At 30.8% G+C, this 21,851-nt stretch overlaps 1 protein-coding gene across 2 annotated transcripts; it reads right to left on the bottom strand.

Annotated features, from left to right (window-relative positions):
• Positions 1 to 10,048: 10,048 nt before the first annotated feature.
• Positions 10,049 to 21,512, bottom strand: LOC116777623 (GRB2-associated-binding protein 2). 2 transcript variants are annotated; one of them, XM_032671281.2, is made up of 11 exons: positions 21,336 to 21,512; positions 21,032 to 21,160; positions 20,694 to 20,892; positions 19,194 to 19,480; positions 18,057 to 18,249; positions 17,916 to 17,990; positions 17,730 to 17,848; positions 17,542 to 17,661; positions 17,296 to 17,397; positions 17,124 to 17,219; positions 10,049 to 16,407 (listed from the first exon to the last, which is right to left on the bottom strand). In XM_032671281.2, exons 1-11 carry the CDS (start codon positions 21,402 to 21,404, stop codon positions 16,264 to 16,266), a joined length of 1,533 nt encoding a protein of 510 aa, XP_032527172.2. In that variant the 5' UTR covers positions 21,405 to 21,512; the 3' UTR covers positions 10,049 to 16,263. The 2 variants fall into 2 exon arrangements, with proteins under 2 accessions (XP_032527172.2, XP_032527173.2); XM_032671282.2 differs by having other exon boundaries at positions 19,194 to 19,405.
• Positions 21,513 to 21,851: the final 339 nt, after the last annotated feature.

Below are 21,851 nucleotides of genomic sequence, written 5' to 3'. Positions count from 1 at the left end.
TTAAATTTCTAAAAATAATTATTAAAATTAACAAAAAAAAAATATTAATATATAAAAAGTTTCTATAATGGCAACACTAGTAACTAATTTCTTAAAAAAATAATAATATTACGTTACTCAAAGCAGTGGCGTGCACAGCATAGATGTCAGTAAGCACTGCATACCCTACGCATATAACAACTAAACCTATATTGTTTAATTCTCACTTACATACTTTTTATCATACATTACGAAATACAAATGTTTACAGATTTTTAAAATGAAATTTGATTCACGATTTGTTAAAAGTGTCGTATATAAAACGAAACATTATCGATCGGCCGCTGCAGACTGCTAGCGCCGCTATGCAGCCAGAGCCCCGCGGCGATATGTAGAACTACTCTCTGGTTATTTTCCTTACAAACAATCTCAAGGACGATCTACAAATCTCGTGTTGTATGCAGAAAATGTTTGTATGTGCGAGTGCAAAACTATGCATGTGTTAGTGTTCGAGAAGCACTGCATATTTTTATTGTTTAAAATCTCGTAGAAAGTCCGTTAATTGTCAAATGAAACGGGACTCAGATTGGTCGGTAAACTATTCATATATTTTTTTCGACATTTTATTATTATTTTAATTAGTTAATTAGTAAACAGTGATTTAAATTATTAACAAATTATAGAAAATTATAGCTGCGAGCTCTGTGCTGGTGATGTGTGTTCATCGACATTTATAATGAGTAGATTTTTAATATTGTCGTTTGATAATAAAATTAAGATAATTACAAAGGGTAGGTGTGTGACCCGTTGAGACTGAACTTAAAGATAGGTAGTATTATTCGCTTTAATAAAAATGTTTTGATAGTTTTAATTACCTAGCAGGTTGCGTACACACAAATAAATAATTTTGTGTTCCTCGTTTGTTGTTTTCAAATAATAATAATAAGAATGTTTGGATCTTTTATAAAGCGGTTGTGAACAAATTGTAGTCGTTTTAAGGTACTTTCGTGGCTCAGAGGTAGTTGATGGATTCATAAAATATATTTATGTTCTCTCTGATCGGACTGCTGTCACTTTATGCGCGAATATTATCAATGTTTAAATGAAGCTCATATTTTCGGATTACTTCGCGTATTTTATTATTTTAAAAACTACATACTACTTTGCAGCACCCGTGATCACGGCAGACATCGCCTATCCGTTAAAACAATAAATTACGCGTAGTAATCCGAAAATATTAGTTTCATTTAAATGAATAATTGCGAAAGATGTCATTATTATCAACGGTTTAGAAGAGGAAATTATGATGAAAATTGTTTTTTTTTTCAAACATATTCTGCTTACCCTATCCCAAATCTCTGTGCACGCCACTGACTTAAAGCAGATAACCGTAAATAAGGTTGCATGAAAACAAACTATTTGATATATATGTCCAAGTTTGGCACAATCGATTGCGATTCCTTAAATAAAAAAAAAATCAAAAAGAATATATATATATATGTGTGTGTAACATATATTCTAGTCTAGGTAAATATAATTGAAGAAAAACAAACCATTTAAACTGTGATATGTATGTCGATTTAAAGGAGTCCATCGAAGCAGCCAGAATTACATACATTTTATTAGATTTTTGTTCCTTCCAATGTTTGTTCTTATTAATTTCATCGGATTAATAGTCGTACTGTTTTCTATGGATCTAATATCATTAACACGTTCTCAATCACGAAGAACAAAAATTTACGGAGCTATTACAACTGGCTATTATTATTTGGTTGGAATTAATGCAATTTAATTTGTGTTGCGCCTTATCTGTTCTATCAAAGGATTAAATAAGTTAACAAATGACTGTTCGTAGTGGCTTCACAGTTTGCCTTTTTTTATTCTATTTTATATATAATGTAACCCATAAATTCCTTAATTTTTATCTAATGTATACCACCAATCCTCGGATTCCAACATCCTGTATTGCATGAATTGCATTTTTAATATATAAATAACATTTTCCTTTCCACTGTCACATGGATAGGTACTTATTGCAAATTATGTAATAGCAAATTTTTTACCTTTTAGGTATCTATTCTTAATGAAAAACGTTGATCAGTAGGTGTTAAGTTGACGATAAAACTAGTACTAAGGGCTGGATAAAAAAATACAGATTTGAGTGACAGACAATTCATTTGGTTACAAGGAATTTATTTAAATTAAAATTTTATTTAAATCTTTTATTTTCTGTTTTCCTATTAACAAATAATATCCTAAATAATATTATTTTTACGATCTTATTATTGTTATTAGAATGTAAACATTTAAAACATTATACTGTAGTCTGTAAAACGTCATCTACCTGCTCTTTGGACTAACAACTAAACCTATATTGTTTAATTCTCACTTACATACTTTTTATCATACATTACGAAATACAAATGTTTACAGATTTTTAAAATGAAATTTGATTCACGATTTGTTAAAAGTGTCGTATATAAAACGAAACATTATCGATCGGCCGCTGCAGACTGCTAGCGCCGCTATGCAGCCAGAGCCCCGCGGCGATATGTAGAACTACTCTCTGGTTATTTTCCTTACAAAAAATCTCAAGGACGATCTGCAAATCTCGTGTTGTATGCAGAAAATGTTTGTATGTGCGAGTGCAAAACTATGCATGTGTTAGTGTTCGAGAAGCACTGCATATTTTTATTGTTTAAAATCTCGTAGAAAGTCCGTTAATTGTCAAATGAAACGGGACTCAGATTGGTCGGTAAACTATTCATATTTTTTTTTCGCCATTTTATTATTATTTTAATTAGTTAATTAGTAAACAGTGATTTAAATTATTAACAAATTATAGAAAATTATAGCTGCGAGCTCTGTGCTGGTGATGTGTGTTCATCGACATTAATAACGAGTAGATTTTTAATATTGTCGTTTGATAATAAAATTAAGATAATTACAAAGGGTAGGTGTGTGACCCGTTGAGACTGAAGTAAAAGATAGGTAGTATTATTCGCTTTAATAAAAATGTTTTGATAGTTTTAATTACCTAGCAGGTTGCGTACACACAAATAAATAATTTTGTTTTCCTAGTTTGTTGTTTTCAAATAATAATAATAAGAATGTTAGGATCTTTTATAAAGCGGTTGTGAACAAATTGTAATCGTTTTAAGGTACTTTCGTGCCTCAGAGGTAGTTGATGGATTCATAAAATATATTGATGTTCTCTCTGATCGGACTGCTGTCACTTTATGCGCGAATATTATCAATGTTTAAATGAAGCTAATATTTTCGGATTACTTCGGGTATTTTATTATTTTAAAAACTACATACTACCGACGTGTTGGTTACTTTGCAGAACCCGTGATCACGGCAGACATCTCGCCTGTCCGTTAAAACAATAAATTACGCGTAGTAATCCGAAAATATTAGTTTCATTTAAATGAGTAATTGCGAAAGATGTCATTATTATCAACGGTTTAGAGGAGGAAATTATGATGAAAATTGTTTTTTTTTTTTCAAACATATTCTGCTTACCCCATCCCAAACCTCTGAGCACGCCACTGACTTAAAGCAGATAACCGTAAATAAGGTTGCATGAAAACAAAACTATTTGATATATATGTCCAAGTTTCGCACAATCGATTGCGATTCCTTAAATAAAAAAAAATAAAAAAGAATATATATATATATATATATGTGTGTGTGTGTAACATATATTCTAGTCTAGGTAAATATAATTGAAGAAAACCAAACCATTTAAACTGTGATATGTATGTCGATTTAAAGGAGTCCATCGAAGCAGCCAGAATTACATACATTTTATTAGATTTTTGTTCCTTCCAATGTTTGTTCTTATTAATTTCATCGGATTAATAGTCGTACTGTTTTCTATGGATCTAATATCATTAACACGTTCTCAATCACGAAGAACAAAAATTTACGGAGCTATTACAACTGGCTATTATTATTTGGTTGGAATTAATGCAATTTAATTTGTGTTGCGCCTTATCTGTTCTATCAAAGGATTAAATAAGTTAACAAATGACTGTTCGTAGTGGCTTCACAGTTTGCCTTTTTTTATTCTATTTTATATATAATGTAACCCATAAATTCCTTAATTTTTATCTAATGTATACCACCAATCCTCGGATTCCAACATCCTGTATTGCATGAATTGCATTTTTAATATATAAATAACATTTTCCTTTCCACTGTCACATGGGCAGGTACTTATTGCAAATTATATAAAAGCAAATTTTTTACCTTTTAGGTATTTGCATGTTTAAAAATTTAATAGTTATTTTGAATATATGACATGTCTATATTCATTATTCTATTATGTATATTTCCTCTGAAATTTGAAGCCATACTCGTTTGTTTTCAAGTGACAGTATATTTAGTCAAATTCTATGGACGGCCAAGAGCTTTTTAAAAGTTGCTGTTTTTTTAAATATGATGGTCATTTTATTAGAGAACCATTTACTTAGACTGCCTCTTATAAACTGAGCTTACCTAATACTTATACAAAATTCTAACCTTAATACTAATGCCACCCGAGAGGGTCTTCTTATTACAGCAGTGCTTGCTTATTTTCATTATGAGACAGGGGTATCTCATTTAATTCTTTAAAATATGGGCCTGGGAACAACTCTAGATGCCGAGTTAGCAGTATGCGATGATAACACCCTCACCTGGACCGACATATCTCTTTATAAATATATTTTAAATTTCAAAGGAATCGTATCACCTATTCTTAATGAAAAACGTTGATCAGTAGGTGTTAAGTTGACGATAAAACTAGTACTAAGGGCTGGATAAAAAAATACAGATTTGAGTGACAGACAATTCATTTGGTTACAAGGAATTTATTTAAATTAAAATTTTATTTAAATCTTTTATTTTCTGTTTTCCTATTAACAAATAATATCCTAAATAATATTATTTTTACGATCTTATTATTGTTATTAGAATGTAAACATTTAAAACATTAAACTGTAGTCTGTAAAACGTCATCTACCTGCTCTTTGGACTAACAACTAAACCTATATTGTTTAATTCTTACTTACATACTTTTTATCATACATTACGAAATACAAATGTTTACAGACTTTTAAAATGAAATTTGATTCACGATTTGTTAAAAGTGTCGTATATAAAACGAAACATTATCGATCGGCCGCTGCAAACTGCTAGCGCCGCTATGAAGCCAGAGCGGCGCGGCGATATGCACAACTACTCTCTGGTTATTTTCCATACAAAAAATCTATAGTCTGTAAAACGTCATCTACCTGCTCTTTGGACTATGAAAAAAAAAGTAAATGACAACAAATATCCTTGGGAGACAGTTTTAAACAGCATTTACTTAATACAAAACATTTCCATTATCACCATGTATCGGCTTACACATATGTCGACGTCCATTATTAATTATAAAATTGTATACAATACTTGATAGGTAAGATAGATTGCATATAATAGTTTTCTTACAAAAATATACACGCCATTAGTCTGGAAAAAAAAAGTCTCTGTTGCATGTACTTCAAGTAATATCTATGGACATTGTATTTTGATATTTTCATTATGAGTAACAAAGTAATATTATAGATTGTATAATGTATATATATACGGAGAGAGAGAGAGACGAAACATCCCAGCATTCCATGGATGCTGGGTCCATCGCCTTACAGGAAGAAAAGCTGTAACAGTGCCTGGGACTTGGGCCTCAATTTGGTTTAAGGTTTATCTCGTAGGTGTATGGATCGATTGTAAAGGAAATATTTTGTCATAAAATTAAGGGAATCCTAAGTTGAGAATTGTATTATACACTCGTCGGCTCTCAAATACAACCATTAGATTAAATTGGTAAACAAAGACAATTTGATAATCTTGTTACTTACTTCTTGCGATACGATTGCGAGCAGTGTTTTAATCGAAAGAAGTGTTATTCCTAACAATAAATATGAACAATGATTAAACAAGCGAATGTAAAATTTTTACTTTATATAGTCCAAGAGCCGGATAAGCACTCAGTTCCTATCAAAAGCTTATTGTTTGTTAACTTTGATCATTTCTCTTTATTCAGGTAATGTTTTGTAAGTACAACAGTCACATATGTACCATCAGATTAACCGTTGTCATGTTTGTAATTTTATCATCTAAGTACTACTAAAAAGTATAAAAAATTGTACATTTTCAAGAGCAAATTTTAGTTACTTGGTGGGCGGAGGGAGGCGAGTATAACCTGATTACTAGTTAGTGGCTCCACAACGTGGGTGATTTTAATTTTTGCAGCAAAATTACATTTTCCATAAATTCGTTCCTATTACTTTCTTTAATAAAATCCAGAAATAGAAAGTTATCAAAAGAAAATTAAAACCTTTTAATACAATATTCATTGGGTTTTTTAAATATATTTGTTAAATTTAAAAGCAATTTCATCGTAACAAACTAGTCAACTTAACTTGGAGTATTTTATAGTGAAAAATTACTACTACGAATTTGTTTAGTTTAATTTATTTATATGCTGTCAATAGAGCTCCGAAGTTGACTGAAAATAAAAAGAATACGATAAAAATGAACCAGTAGATAAGCTTGCTACTTAGGTTATTATTATATATTTGTATTAATATATGTAATGTACGCATTTTTTTTCTATTGTCATATTATTATTAATCTTTCTCCTCAATCATGAGGTAGTGAATGGATGTCTGTACTTTGTACGTAGCCTCCCAAATCTGATTGTTAAGCAGTGTGCCATAGTTACTTTCAAAATACTAATTATATCATTAAAATATAATGTGTCACAGAGACACTAATTCCGACAACGTTTTTAGTAAACATTCGTCTCAAATAATGAATCAAATCCTAACTGCAACCAGGACATTAAACGAAAATGAAAAGACAATAGATTGATAGCATTTCTTTTAACTATATTTTCTAATTTACAAGTAGGCAAGTTTATACCACATGCTAAATAAAATGCCACACGGTCAGGTGATACAAACGATTTCACCGCTGGGCTTCTTACACTTCACAGCCACGCCACAGCCCGCCGTAATGCGACATGCGACAGATGGACCGCAATATTTGGCATAAATTTTCGTTAAAAAACAAATCTTTACCTAAATTAAACATTATGACTATTATTTATATGTATTATATTAAGATAAACAGGTATTTTATCTCACAAAAAATATAAAAGTAACAAATGTTGCCATTTATTGCATTTCTTCGTTTGAACGAAATTATTGATTTGCAAACTGGATCCTGTTCTCACTTATCTGACTCTTGATTTGGAAGTCAGATAAACTTATTCGGGTCAAAGGTACATCGCAAGCGATGAAGTTGTTAACACAAAGGAAATTAAACACAGGGGAATATCACATTCAACATATTTATTTCAGCGACATTTCACTTAAGCAAATTAATACTTACATAATAAAAATCCTTATTTTAATATAATACTCATTTACAATAATTACAGAACAAACAGAATATAATTAAATAAACCTATAATACATTTGTATGGTCCGACTTCAATACAATTAAGGGTTAAATTTCTAAAAATAATTATTAAAATTAACAAATAAAAAAAATATTAATATATAAAAAGTTTCTATAATGGCAACACTAGTAACTAATTTCTTAAAAAAATAATAATATTACGTTACTCAAAGCAGTGGCGTGCACAGCATAGATGTCAGTAAGCACTGCATACCCTACGCATATAACAACTAAACCTATATTGTTTAATTCTCACTTACATACTTTTTATCATACATTACGAAATACAAATGTTTACAGACTTTTAAAATGAAATTTGATTCACGATTTGTTAAAAGTGTCGTATATAAAACGAAACATTATCGATCGGCCGCTGCAAACTGCTAGCGCCGCTATGAAGCCAGAGCGGCGCGGCGATATGCACAACTACTCTCTGGTTATTTTCCATACAAAAAATCTATAGTCTGTAAAACGTCATCTACCTGCTCTTTGGACTATGAAAAAAAAAGTAAATGACAACAAATATCCTTGGGAGACAGTTTTAAACAGCATTTACTTAATACAAAACATTTCCATTATCACCATGTATCGGCTTACACATATGTCGACGTCCATTATTAATTATAAAATTGTATACAATACTTGATAGGTAAGATAGATTGCATATAATAGTTTTCTTACAAAAATATACACGCCATTAGTCTGGAAAAAAAAAGTCTCTGTTGCATGTACTTCAAGTAATATCTATGGACATTGTATTTTGATATTTTCATTATGAGTAACAAAGTAATATTATAGATTGTATAATGTATATATATACGGAGAGAGAGAGAGACGAAACATCCCAGCATTCCATGGATGCTGGGTCCATCGCCTTACAGGAAGAAAAGCTGTAACAGTGCCTGGGACTTGGGCCTCAATTTGGTTTAAGGTTTATCTCGTAGGTGTATGGATCGATTGTAAAGGAAATATTTTGTCATAAAATTAAGGGAATCCTAAGTTGAGAATTGTATTATACACTCGTCGGCTCTCAAATACAACCATTAGATTAAATTGGTAAACAAAGACAATTTGATAATCTTGTTACTTACTTCTTGCGATACGATTGCGAGCAGTGTTTTAATCGAAAGAAGTGTTATTCCTAACAATAAATATGAACAATGATTAAACAAGCGAATGTAAAATTTTTACTTTATATAGTCCAAGAGCCGGATAAGCACTCAGTTCCTATCAAAAGCTTATTGTTTGTTAACTTTGATCATTTCTCTTTATTCAGGTAATGTTTTGTAAGTACAACAGTCACATATGTACCATCAGATTAATCTTTGTCATGTTTGTAATTTTATCATCTAAGTACTACTAAAAAGTATAAAAAATTGTACATTTTCAAGAGTAAATTTTAGTTACTTGGTGGGCGGAGGGAGGCGAGTATAACCTGATTACTAGTTAGTGGCTCCACAACGTGGGTGATTTTAATTTTTGCAGCAAAATTACATTTTCCATAAATTCGTTCCTATTACTTTCTTTAATAAAATCCAGAAATAGAAAGTTATCAAAAGAAAATTAAAACCTTTTAATACAATATTCATTGGGTTTTTTAAATATATTTGTCAAATTTAAAAGCAATTTCATCGTAACAAACTAATCAACTTAACTTGGAGTATTTTATAGTGAAAAATTACTACTACGAATTTGTTTAGTTTAATTTATTTATATGCTGTCAATAGAGCTCCGAAGTTGACTGAAAATAAAAAGAATACGATAAAAATGAACCAGTAGATAAGCTTGCTACTTAGGTTATTATTATATATTTGTATTAATATATGTGATGTACGCATTTTTTTTCTATTGTCATATTATAATTAATCTTTCTCCTCAATCATGAGGTAGTGAATGGATGTCTGTACTTTGTACGTAGCCTCCCAAATCTGATTGTTAAGCAGTGTGCCATAGTTACTTTCCAAATACTAATTATATCATTAAAATATAATGTGTCCACAGAGACACTAATTCCGGCAACGTTTTTAGTAAACATTCGTCTCAAATAATGAATCAAATCCTAACTGCAACCAGGACATTAAACGAAAATGAAAAGACAATAGATTGATAGCATTTCTTTTAACTATATTTTCTAATTTACAAGTAGGCAAGTTTATACCACATGCTAAATAAAATGCCACACGGTCAGGTGATACAAACGATTGCCACCGCTGGGCTTCTTACACTTCACAGCCACACCACAGCCCGCCGTAATGCGACATGCGACAGATGGACCGCAATATTTGGCATAAATTTTCGTTAAAAAACAAATCTTTACCTAAATTATGATTATTATGACTATTATTTATATGTATTATATTAAGATAATCAGGTATTTTATCTCACAAAAAATATAAAAGTAACATATGTTGCCATTTATTGCATTTCTTCATTTGAACGAAATTATTGATTTGCAAACTGGATCCTGTTCTCACTTATCTGACTCTTGATTTGGAAGTCAGATAAACTTATTCGGGTCAAAGGTACATCGCAAGCGATGAAGTTGTAAACACGAAGGAAATTAAACACAGGGGAATATCACATTCAACATATTTATTTCAGCGACATTTCACTTAAGCAAATTAATACTTACATAATAAAAATCCTTATTTTAATAGTAATACTCATTTACAATAATTACAGAACAAACAGAATATAATTAAATAAACCTATAATACATTTGTATGGTCCAACTTCAATACAATTAAGGGTTAAATTTCTAAAAATAATTATTAAAATTAACAAATAAAAAAAATATTAATATATAAAAAGTTTCTATAATGGCAACACTAGTAACTAATTTCTTAAAAAAATAATAATATTACGTTACTCAAAGCAGTGGCGTGCACAGCATAGATGTCAGTAAGCACTGCATACCCTACGCATATAACAACTAAACCTATATTGTTTAATTCTTACTTACATACTTTTTATCATACATTACGAAATACAAATGTTTACAGATTTTTAAAATGAAATTTGATTCACGATTTGTTAAAAGTGTCGTATATAAAACGAAACATTATCGATCGGCCGCTGCAAACTGCTAGCGCCGCTATGCAGCCAGAGCGGCGCGGCGATATGTAGAACTACTCTCTGGTTATTTTCCTTACAAAAAATCTCAAGGACGATCTACAAATCTCGTGTTGTATGCAGAAAATGTTTGTATGTGCGAGTGCAAAACTATGCATGTGTTAGTGTTCGAGAAGCACTGCATATTTTTATTGTTTAAAATCTCGTAGAAAGTCCGTTAATTGTCAAATGAAACGGGACTCAGATTGGTCGGTAAACTATTCATATTTTTCGACATTTTATTATTATTTTAATTAGTTAATTAGTAAACAGTGATTTAAATTATTAACAAATTATAGAAAATTATAGCTGCGAGCTCTGTGCTGGTGATGTGTGTTCATCGACATTTATAATGAGTAGATTTTTAATATTGTCGTTTGATAATAAAATTAAGATAATTACAAAGGGTAGGTGTGTGACCCGTTGAGACTGAACTTAAAGATAGGTAGTATTATTCGCTTTAATAAAAATGTTTTGATAGTTTCAATTACCTAGCAGGTTGCGTACACACAAATAAATAATTTTGTTATCCTAGTTTGTTGTTTTCAAATAATAATAATAAGAATGTTTGGATCTTTTATAAAGCGGTTGTGAACAAATTGTAATCGTTTTAAGGTACTTTCGTGGCTCAGAGGTAGTTGATGGATTCATAAAATATATTGATGTTCTCTCTGATCGGACTGCTGTCACTTTATGCGCGAATATTATCAATGTTTAAATGAAGCTCATATTTTCGGATTACTTCGCGTATTTTATTACTTTAAAAACTACATACTACTTTGCAGCACCCGTGATCACGGCAGACATCGCCTGTCCGTTAAAACAATAAATTACGCGTAGTTATCCGAAAATATTAGTTTCATTTAAATGAATAATTGCGAAAGATGTCATTATTATCAACGGTTTAGAAGAGGAAATTATGATGAAAATTGTTATTTTTTTTTTCAAACATATTCTGCTTACCCTATCCCAAATCTCTGTGCACGCCACTGACTTAAAGCAGATAATCGTAAATAAGGTTGCATGAAAACAAAACTATTTGATATACATATATGTCCAAGTTTCGCACAATCGATTGCGGTTCCTTAGATTAAAAAAAAAAATCAAAAAGATATATATATGTACGATTTTAAATTAATAAAAAAAAGTTTATATATTTTAAGTGAATTGTCATCATAATAAACGTGTCACTTGTAATATACACACCAATAACACCAATAACATTGAGAAGTTAAAAGACGAACTTCAAAAACAAATTGTATATAATTAAATAATGTTTTGAGCGCGTTAATGAAATGGGTTTACTAACCATCTAAACCTGCACTGTATAGAGCCAGATCAAATTATTTAGGCCGTTAGTTTGATGTTGATTGATGCTGTACCATCAATACTTAGTTCAGAATTCTATCAAACAGCGTAATACTCTACAACGTTATGTAGGTAAATGTATTATATTTACTTTTAAGAAATTGAGCAAAATTACTCCGAAAATTATTTCACTGTATTACAAAATTCAGATAAACACATGGAATTCACGTTTCATAATACAATATACGTTTATATAGTTACTATAATCAAGCACGTAAAATATACGTACATATGAATGTAAGGCGTGGAAGTAAATGAAAAAATATCCGTAGCAGTCTCTATCAGTTAATATTCGCCGATAAAACATTTAAACTCTTAAATAAGGTGAAGGGAAACATGGTTGAATACCGTGAGATTAGTGGTCCCTTTATTTGAATAAAAAAATCTGTCTATATATAACTAAGATTCGTTTGTAGTATGATGGAACAGATCTCGTATAGCCGTCATGTCTTAATACAAAATAAGTATTCTCATAAAAAAAAAAATCACCTGAATTACCGATAGAGATAAAAATCTCACTTTAGAACGAAATTCCATAGCGTTAAAAGACACCAGACGTTTCATCTAAACGAGATGACATCTCGCATTGATTTCGATTTAAACATGAATATTCTGTCCCAAGAGGTCAAAAACTGACCTAGTTACAACACATCTGCTTATTAATTAAACGATTAACACATATATAATATATTCCATATACATGGCATGATAAAATATACATTAAATCTACCACATCCACTTAAATTAGTACAACGGAATAGATTATATACTAAAAGAAATTACACTATTAACAATATTAGATGATAGTGTGACGTTATATGAATCGAATTTATATGAATGAATCAATGAAATCAATGAAATCAAATATTTGTATGAAATTTAAGATTTTCACTCATAAAATGTACAAAAAAAAAAACAATTTCGTTAACCCACATTATTAATTTTATCGTCACCCCGAACGTACATCTGTCGTTCTGTACGTATAATATCATAGAAAATAAGGAAACTGTGAATATAAAGAATTTTTGAATTAATAAAGACGACGACATTTTTTATGTGAAAAATAAATTTCACAACAAAAAAAAAAAAAATTGAGTCCTCGACGTTTCTCTCGCTGGGAGAATTCTATAAAGTTTCATTGATTACCTAACAATCTAACGCAATTACAGCAACTAAACGACAAATCCAAATTCATTTTGCTGCACTACACCGTACACAGTCACAATAACAATGTGCGTTCCAACACCTTATAACACCTTATAACACTTTATAACACCTTATAACATTAAGAATAAAATCCTTTAACACGTTACATTGGTTATATAAAAAAAAATCACCAAAAACCGGAAGTTATACAAAATTTTCATACATCGAAACGGTGGTTGTGCGTTTGAGAACAAAATCAACATATCGTATTAAACACAAAACTCATACATATTTACAAGTTTAAGATATTCAAAGGCCAAGATATTTTCTGCACAATGGGATCATTGTGAGTGTATTTCATGTGCACTGTAATGGTAAATCGTATCGTATTTACATCTCACTTAACAAAACGGCTTATGGGATCACGACCCTAACATATATATGTATATTAATAATATATATACATACACGCCGCTAAGGCTAAATATTTTACGGCTACTTACATTTTATGTACTTAGAAAAAGTTTAATTTTTTTTTTTATTTTCATTTACTGGTCCAAATTCACATTTATAAGACACGTCAATTCACTCATATATAAAATATTCAATAGACTCTGATTCCACTTACATTAAGTCTTATCGTCTTCGCAAATTATATTTTAACACGTTCCATTGAATGAGAAACGCGTGACGCTTCGTACGTAGTGCGATTCCGCGAACACGTGCTAAGCGTTATTCGGAAATTGATAATTTTAAGAATTCTAATCGCATATTTAGCTATAATGATTATGGTAGATAGGTTGTATAGCTTTTTTCAATATATAAAACTTTTGCTTACAAACAGTAAGTGCAGGCTACGCGTAGCAAAAGCTTATATATGTAGCTTGATTTTCGTCTAATCTACGATAAATACGATTATATATGTCAGTCTATCGCAAACAGTCCAAAAAGACTAAAAAAACTACATATAGTTAAATCGTTTTTCACCTCGGTACTTGTATATAAACACGTTACCATCTAGGCTTCTAAACGTACATATAAAATTGAAGTCTTATTCAAGATGGAATAGATATAAATTGTCCCATAAAACATTATGACCGAAAAAATTTTTTACGTAGAAATAAAATATACGTAAAATGAATGAATTTAATAATGACCAAATGGATTAAATTCGCTGGGTATTTTGTTAGTGCGACAAGACATTTAATATAAATATAAAAATTCTTAAAGCTGTTTTACGTTTCACGTTAAAACGCTTCAATATAAACTAGTTAAGAAATTTCAAGTCAATATCCGAGTAAATAAATTACGGAATACAGCTCCGTATTTAAAATTACGCACACATACAAATATTTTATCATATATTTTTTTTCCAATAGCTACATAACAAAATTCATCTTCATAATCATTATATCATATCAAATCGAATACAGATATTATTAAATTATAAGATACCTACCTGTACCTATGTACAAGATCTTAAAATATTTTTTTAGCTTTAAATTTCTCCTCCAACTCTTAGCACTTATAATAGTATTATACAATAGTATCTTTATTCAAGATTGTCCGTAAAATAAATAATATTACATTATCTTTTAAATGTTTACATCAAAGCGGCTTCAATAGACGTCGCGGTTTTTGTATTGATAGCTATCAACGAATTCATATTAGGAACCCATCAGATAATTCCTCTATTTAACCGAGCGTTAAGTGATTTTTTTTTATTATTTACTAACATAATAGGAAGATCTGATATACCTCTGTATGTATCCTTTAAAAGCTTGGGTCGTAATTTACATATTTACAATTTATATTCTAAATATATCTAACATCAAACAATTAGTATACGCATTTAATAGAACTATCGTAGACCGTTCAGCGATAGTAATACTTAAATTCCGGGAATAAGAAAAAAAATTCCAATTCAGTACTGGACTAGAACCGACCCCAAGCCGAACCCGTAAATCAGACCGTGTCAATATTAAACGCGCAAACAAAATTACGTAATGTGCACACCATTGACCATACCTCAAATATTTTGTTAGACTGACGCACAATTGGAACATGACGATAGAAAAGTTATATATATATAATAAATCAGTTTTTGTATTGACACCATATAATACGAAAGAAAATTTAAATTATATATACACAGGGTGTCCCAAAATGACCACGTCTCAGTCCCAGAAAATCACAATTTGACCTCAGTAAAGACGCGTCTGGCATAATCGCTCGACAATAGAGTTTGAACCCTTTGGATATGATATTTGAATCTTTTTAAAACTCTTCGTGCAGAGGACTTTGAGACGCCAGTCCGTCTTTCTATCAAACGTAAAGTTCTGTGACTACCAGCAAAACTACATCGTCCTCTACAAATAACAGTCAAAATCTCCACTTCATTTCATTAACTGAGTTATTAACAACAAATTGTACTGTGGTGAGTTCAGATAATTGTATCTTTTTTGTTTAAAACGAATTTGGCTAATGTTGCCCTAGTGAGAAAACAAATTAAACGTCAAAGTTTTTGCCAAAAAACTCACTAGTGTTTTACCATTCCTGAATCAGCATTAAGTAGACCAATTTTTTAAATTATTTGCAAACTCGGTGTCATACAGATTTTTTACACAGCAGCTAGTCAAAGTTAGTGTTTTGTCTTTTCACAGGGTTTTTGAAATTAAAGTATTTCTCGATAAAATAATAATTCTAATATTTAGATAAGCTATTCAAGATGTCAGAACAATAAAAAAAATTACAATATCTCGAAAACTGTGATATTTTTACTGAGGTCAAATTGTGATTTTCTGATAGATCTCGAGCTCATTTAACTCCTGTGTCACTGGGACGTGGTCATTTTGGGACACCCTGTATAAATGTATGGTAAAACAAAAATTTTACCACCCTATATCCGAAACATAGGAAACAGAATAATATATATATGTATATATATATATAAAAATCAATAATTCTGTCGCGATCCACGATCATATAAAAAAAAATTGTGCTTAAAAAAAAATCTTGTATAAATTTATTTACACTTTAAAAAAAAGCATTCACCGAGAACAGTGTCACATAGTTCAAAACGTCTATAGTTTAAACAGCTCAGCGTATAAACATGTCATTTGGGTTAATGCATTTCTTATAAACCTTGCCGTATATCGGGTTTAATCATTGCTGGATACTTCTAGACGCTTCAGCGTCCTGGCGAGTAATATTGAACGCCTCGGTCTTCAAGAAGTCGACCGTTTTATACGCGCACTCGTCGGATGACAACGACTTACCGTGGACTATAGACGTCTTCCTTGCTGATTCCTGAGTTTGAACATCAATTGTAATGTTAATGTCACTAGACTTAGGGATGTATGTAACGCGATACTCCTGACACAACACCGTTTCAGGCAATATTATTAGAGTAATTCAATGATATCTAAAACTTAGCGAGTTTTTTTTTAAATGTAACTAATATTTTTCTAACGTGATCGTCGTCTGCCCGTGATCACGGTTGCTGCAGTGACCGAAACGTTGGCATTATGGGGTAATTCGAAAAATATTAGTATCATTTAGAGTCAATTTGTCAAATATAATATGACGTGAGATAAGATGAGATGATGATGATGAGCGACAGGTGATAAGATGAAATTTTAACAGAGCAAGTCAAGTTTATGCACTTCAGATACCAATCAAGTAAAGTATCAGTAGAATTGATTGATCATAACAAAATATATTATCGATAATGATAAAAAATTTAAAAAATACTTTACTTTCATCAACTATGTCGGATGGGATATTTAGTGAAATGTTTGTAATCAAAAAAGTTTTGATAGAGAATTAAGCTATTTTCTGAACGGAAAGGATCTTTGTTTAAAAAAAAATTCGAGTCACAAAATTATAATGCTAGTACAACACGAATGTAATATCAAATTATTGGATACATTTATGGAAATATAATAACTATTGAAAAGTTTCAAAGGCTTTTTATTTTTTACTGGGCTCGGTGTGGCATATCGATTTTATAATACTACACTCACCTTGAATTTAGACGGCGAGCTGGGGGCGGGTAGATCGAGATCCAAGTACTGCAAAGTCTCCGACTTGATCTCATCGCTAGCCCTGCACGCTGTTTTCTTTAAACACAAGAACTTTATATTTATTTTATGTTCAAATTTAACATTTTTTTTAAGTTATATTTATATAACTCACATGTCCAGCGGTTATATTGCCTATGCTGTGAGTCGAGTGCCGTGGCTTCAAAGCGCGATCTACGGCCGGCGGCAGAGACGACAAGTTGCAATACTGCAGCGACTGGATAATAAGAGAAAAAAAAATCACGCAATCCAACAAAAAAAAAAAACATGCACATTAAAAGCGAATTTCAACAAAAAAATATCTGCTCGTAATATAAATGAATAGAAAAATTACAAAAAAAAATGCAACAAAAATAATAACATGGCCCATTGAAACGTCATCTTCATCATCAGTCCTGGCGTGGCTGATCACGGATCTTCCTGGTGATGTCGGCGCACCTTGTGACATGCGACGTGGCAAGCGAACCCAGGGGAAAGGAGACTAGCGAAAAAAAGGAACATTTAAAAAAAAAAAAGCACCATAAAAACGAACACAAAAAAGCGACATACAGAACACTCATGAACATCAACAGTTTCCTGAAATTTTTGTCCTTGGAAGGAATCCTTCGCTCGCGTGAGATCCTTGCTCATGGCGAAGGTCTTCGGCGGCCGAGGTGGTACGGGGGGACCTATCGGAGGGGTACATTAATTAATGGAACCGCTAAAAAACAAAACAAATTATACAAAATTATTTACCATCAGCGTTGAAGCCTTCTTGGCTTTGAGGATGCACAGATAGCCTTTTAAAAGACTTTGCAACAGTCCAATCCCCTGTAAAATGAGAATACATGAAGATACGTCCACAATCCAGCGATTGTTTTTATATTTTTTACATACCCATATTGAATTGACTAGCGCTGAGGGACCGGCATTCGTCTTCACTGAGATTTGATTCATTTTCTGATAGTTCAACATTATTTACTCTTATTTGTGGTTGCGTCAAATAGGTATAGCTTCTTGAGCTACCGACTTTCTTATTCGAGCTGATAACGATGTTCTTGGGGTCAAAGGTAAACGCTGTTTGGGTGTCCTACAAGAAAAGTAATCCCTAAAATATTTCGTAGTGCTATGTTCCAATAAAACGCAAAACGTTATTCTGTTTTACTATAGGATAATGCTGATGATCAATTAACATGAATGTTTAAAAAAGTGCACAATTTCCATGAGAACAGTGTTAAAATTTTTGTCATTCTCAACTTAGATTATTTTTTTCTTCCTTACAAATATTCCCCATATTGATACTTGAATTTCAGTACATAATTTTGTTAACGCCGGCCATACAGGCACTTAAAAACAGCACTCATGACTTTCAAAGCATTTTACGAACTCACTGAATGAAATTTACCGGACGGGAGCTTTTATTTTGCGTGAAACGGTATATGTTTCCCTATGACGTAAGGTAGCGCGCAAAAAGGCAAAATATGTCCATAAGATTAAGCAAATTCCCGAGGAACTAATTTATCCAAGTACTTGCACTCGCAGGGCTACCAATTTATATAGCATTTAATTGCAACAAAGTTTGCCAAAGTACTGTAAAAAATTCACCAGTACTATCTCCATTACTCGTTTACTTGTTTTAAAAAGACACTTTGATTGATAATTATTAATAAATTTTTAATGAGTCATTCAATAACTTCAAACAACCAGTATTAAGATCATACATTTGATAACAGCAACATTAGAGTTAAAAAAAAAAGTAATAATAATTTTAATTATATTTTAAATATACTTTTTGGTTAAAAAAAAAAAAAATTTTTTGTACAAAAATAAACAAAGATTACCAAAAAGATAAGATCAAAACCAATCATGATTTTTTTTTCTTGTACCATCTTGAATCAATCTACTTTTTAAAAATTTTTTTTTCTATTATGAATAACGTTTCAAGAAATTCAGCAGAAAAGTACAGAAGAATATTCTAGTTTCTTAGTGCAATATTATTAAAGGCAGGAAATAATAACGGAAATAAGTACGAACCTGTGTCCGAACTCCAGTTATGCATTCAGATATTGGTATGTATGGGCCAGTGCCTTCGCCGGAGGGATAATCATCCATAACCGTCATTGTACCCTGATCATGTCTTTCTATAGGCGTTTGCTTCGTGTTTGTCTTCACTTTGGACTTGCCTCGTGTAGACGAAGGCTTATTGTTCCTAAATGTGGTGGTGTGAGTCCTTTTTCTCGCACCCCCTGTGACATTGGAATCATTTATTACCTTTGTTCCAATATTTTCTCTCTCATTTAGCGTTATATTCTGATATAGACCTAGAAAATGAATAAAAAGTTTTAATGATATCCACAATGTCACAAGATATAATATAAGCAAAAATACATTTAGTGCATATTACACAAAAAAAGTAAATGCAAATTATAGTATTATTAGCTTTGCTGTACAATATTTAATCAAAACAACATATGTAAAGGCGCTTTTACATATAGGCTTTAGCATTTATTTTGCATGCTCGCGACACTTTTCACATTTAGACAATATTAAGCAATTACGACAATAAGACAAACAATAATTAGTAGACTGCAATGGTATGAAGATCTTTCTTGTTATTCCTGGTATATAACACCTGACATAGTTAAGACAGAAGTACTATTTGATATCGGAATATGAAAATTTTATACAGATAGTTACAAAATTAATACATATAAATTTGTTATAACAATCATTAATACATCAGGTTGTTCGCAACGCAAGCAAATATAACAAAGGTATACGGACAAAAGATTTAATTATTATCAATACTTGTATATTCAACTTAAAACAAATGAACTTACAAAAATTTCATCAACGTAGACTGCACGTTAGTTAATTTGCCAAAACAAATTCTATAAAATCAATTGCCAGTGCCAGTTACATGAGAAATATTGCAATATGTACCATTCTTAACACATAAATGAAATCCTTCAAAGTGAAACTTTGTGAAAAACAATTGATCAATAAATCAAAAGAATGATAAAAAAAAAAAATGTTTTTATATTATTTTTAATGCACATTTCCGTGCATTGTAACGTAACTAAAATAGCTATGCAAAAATTTTATTGATTTTTTAAAATTTTTGTGTATAAAAATTTATCATTTTCATTCTTAACACACACCTTCAAGAAAAGCACTCGTTAAGAAATTTGAAAGTATGGCAAAAATTATAAACTTTTACAATTAAAGGATTTGTAGGAAATACTATTGTTTATAAAGATTCATAGTAGAAATTTTGAAAAAGGGCTTATAATATTCAAAGTAAAAATCAGACAATATTTATTAAATATCTAATCCGATTAAATATAAAAATTATTGAACAGTCATATGTTTTGTTATAAAAAGATTTCGTATATTTTTATTTACTAATAACCTTCATTATATTATTCATATTTATTTCATGTCTACAAACAATAGCTTATGTTTAGTTTATATGCAATATATGTGAAATAGGTAAATGGTCTTTGGATGCAAATACTATAAGAATTCACTAACCGACAGCATTTGTTGATTCGTCCGTAGCTCTGAGGCCACACGCTCTGCATATAGCATCAACCCACTTTTCCATTTCTTCCTCAGAATCAGCCTCCAAGTGATAAGTGCGAATGTTAGTTTGGATTGTGAACACACAACCACGGAGTTTGCGATTTAATGATCCGTTATTATCCCTTTCCATATGCAATCCAGCATCAACCTTTTAAATATTTTGAACATTATTTTTTACAGCCATTTCAATCTTTTATAAAAGTATATAGTTCATAAATAATGTTCATGTAAAATCATAAACAAACTTTTCTTACTTATTAGAGATTTATATATTTTTTAAAAGTTACCTGATCACAGCAATCCAAATCGATAGACCCCTTCAACCTCCTACAGTGTCGATCGGAATAGTAGTCGAGAAAGTATTGTCCTGGTAGCTCACCTGACTGTCGCAAGGCAAACCACCGTCTACGCCATTTCTGAGACAAATGGGACTTTAATAAAAACTGATCGCTTTAATTTGTAATTTTAGATTTTATTGCTATCAAAACTGGCTATAAATTCTTTGAATGTTACCGCAAGTAACCAATGAAACTACAAACTACAGTCTGTCAACAAACTCAAACATAAAAGGAGAATGTAAAATTTACTTACAGTTCTCCAAATGCGCTTTGATGGTGGCGATTTAGTAAGCCATCCTTCATAAACAATATTTTTGGACATTATATGCCGTATTAAAAGTGTATCCTCAATATATGAGTCAGAATATTTTTTGAGTAAAGCAGTGATAACGCACACAGCCACACAGGCGAACCGCTCTGCTTACAAATCCAGACTGAGCGTAGTCTGCATAGATAATAAAAGCGAGGTATCAACTTGCCGTTTTCTATAAACACTAATGTATTATTGATTTATATTGTGAATATATTTTTAGATAAATGTTAATGATTTTGACATGTAGAAGTTTATTGTTATAAGTCTTTTGTTATAAGGTTTTCTAAAGAGTATAATCTTTCACATTATTTTGTAATTTTATTTTTTACTTAAATTCCTGCTTGTCTACTTTTTTATTTTCAGATTAGACATTTCAACTTTAAAATATTTTAATCTTCCTTTTTAGATATTCACTTAAAAAAAAATTATATGAAGCATGTTATTTTAAAAATTTTG

Source organism: Danaus plexippus, chromosome Z (genome assembly GCF_018135715.1).
Source record: "Danaus plexippus chromosome Z, MEX_DaPlex, whole genome shotgun sequence".
NCBI classification, from domain to species: domain Eukaryota; kingdom Metazoa; phylum Arthropoda; class Insecta; order Lepidoptera; family Nymphalidae; genus Danaus; species Danaus plexippus.
This window is presented reverse-complemented; position numbering and strand designations above follow the sequence as displayed.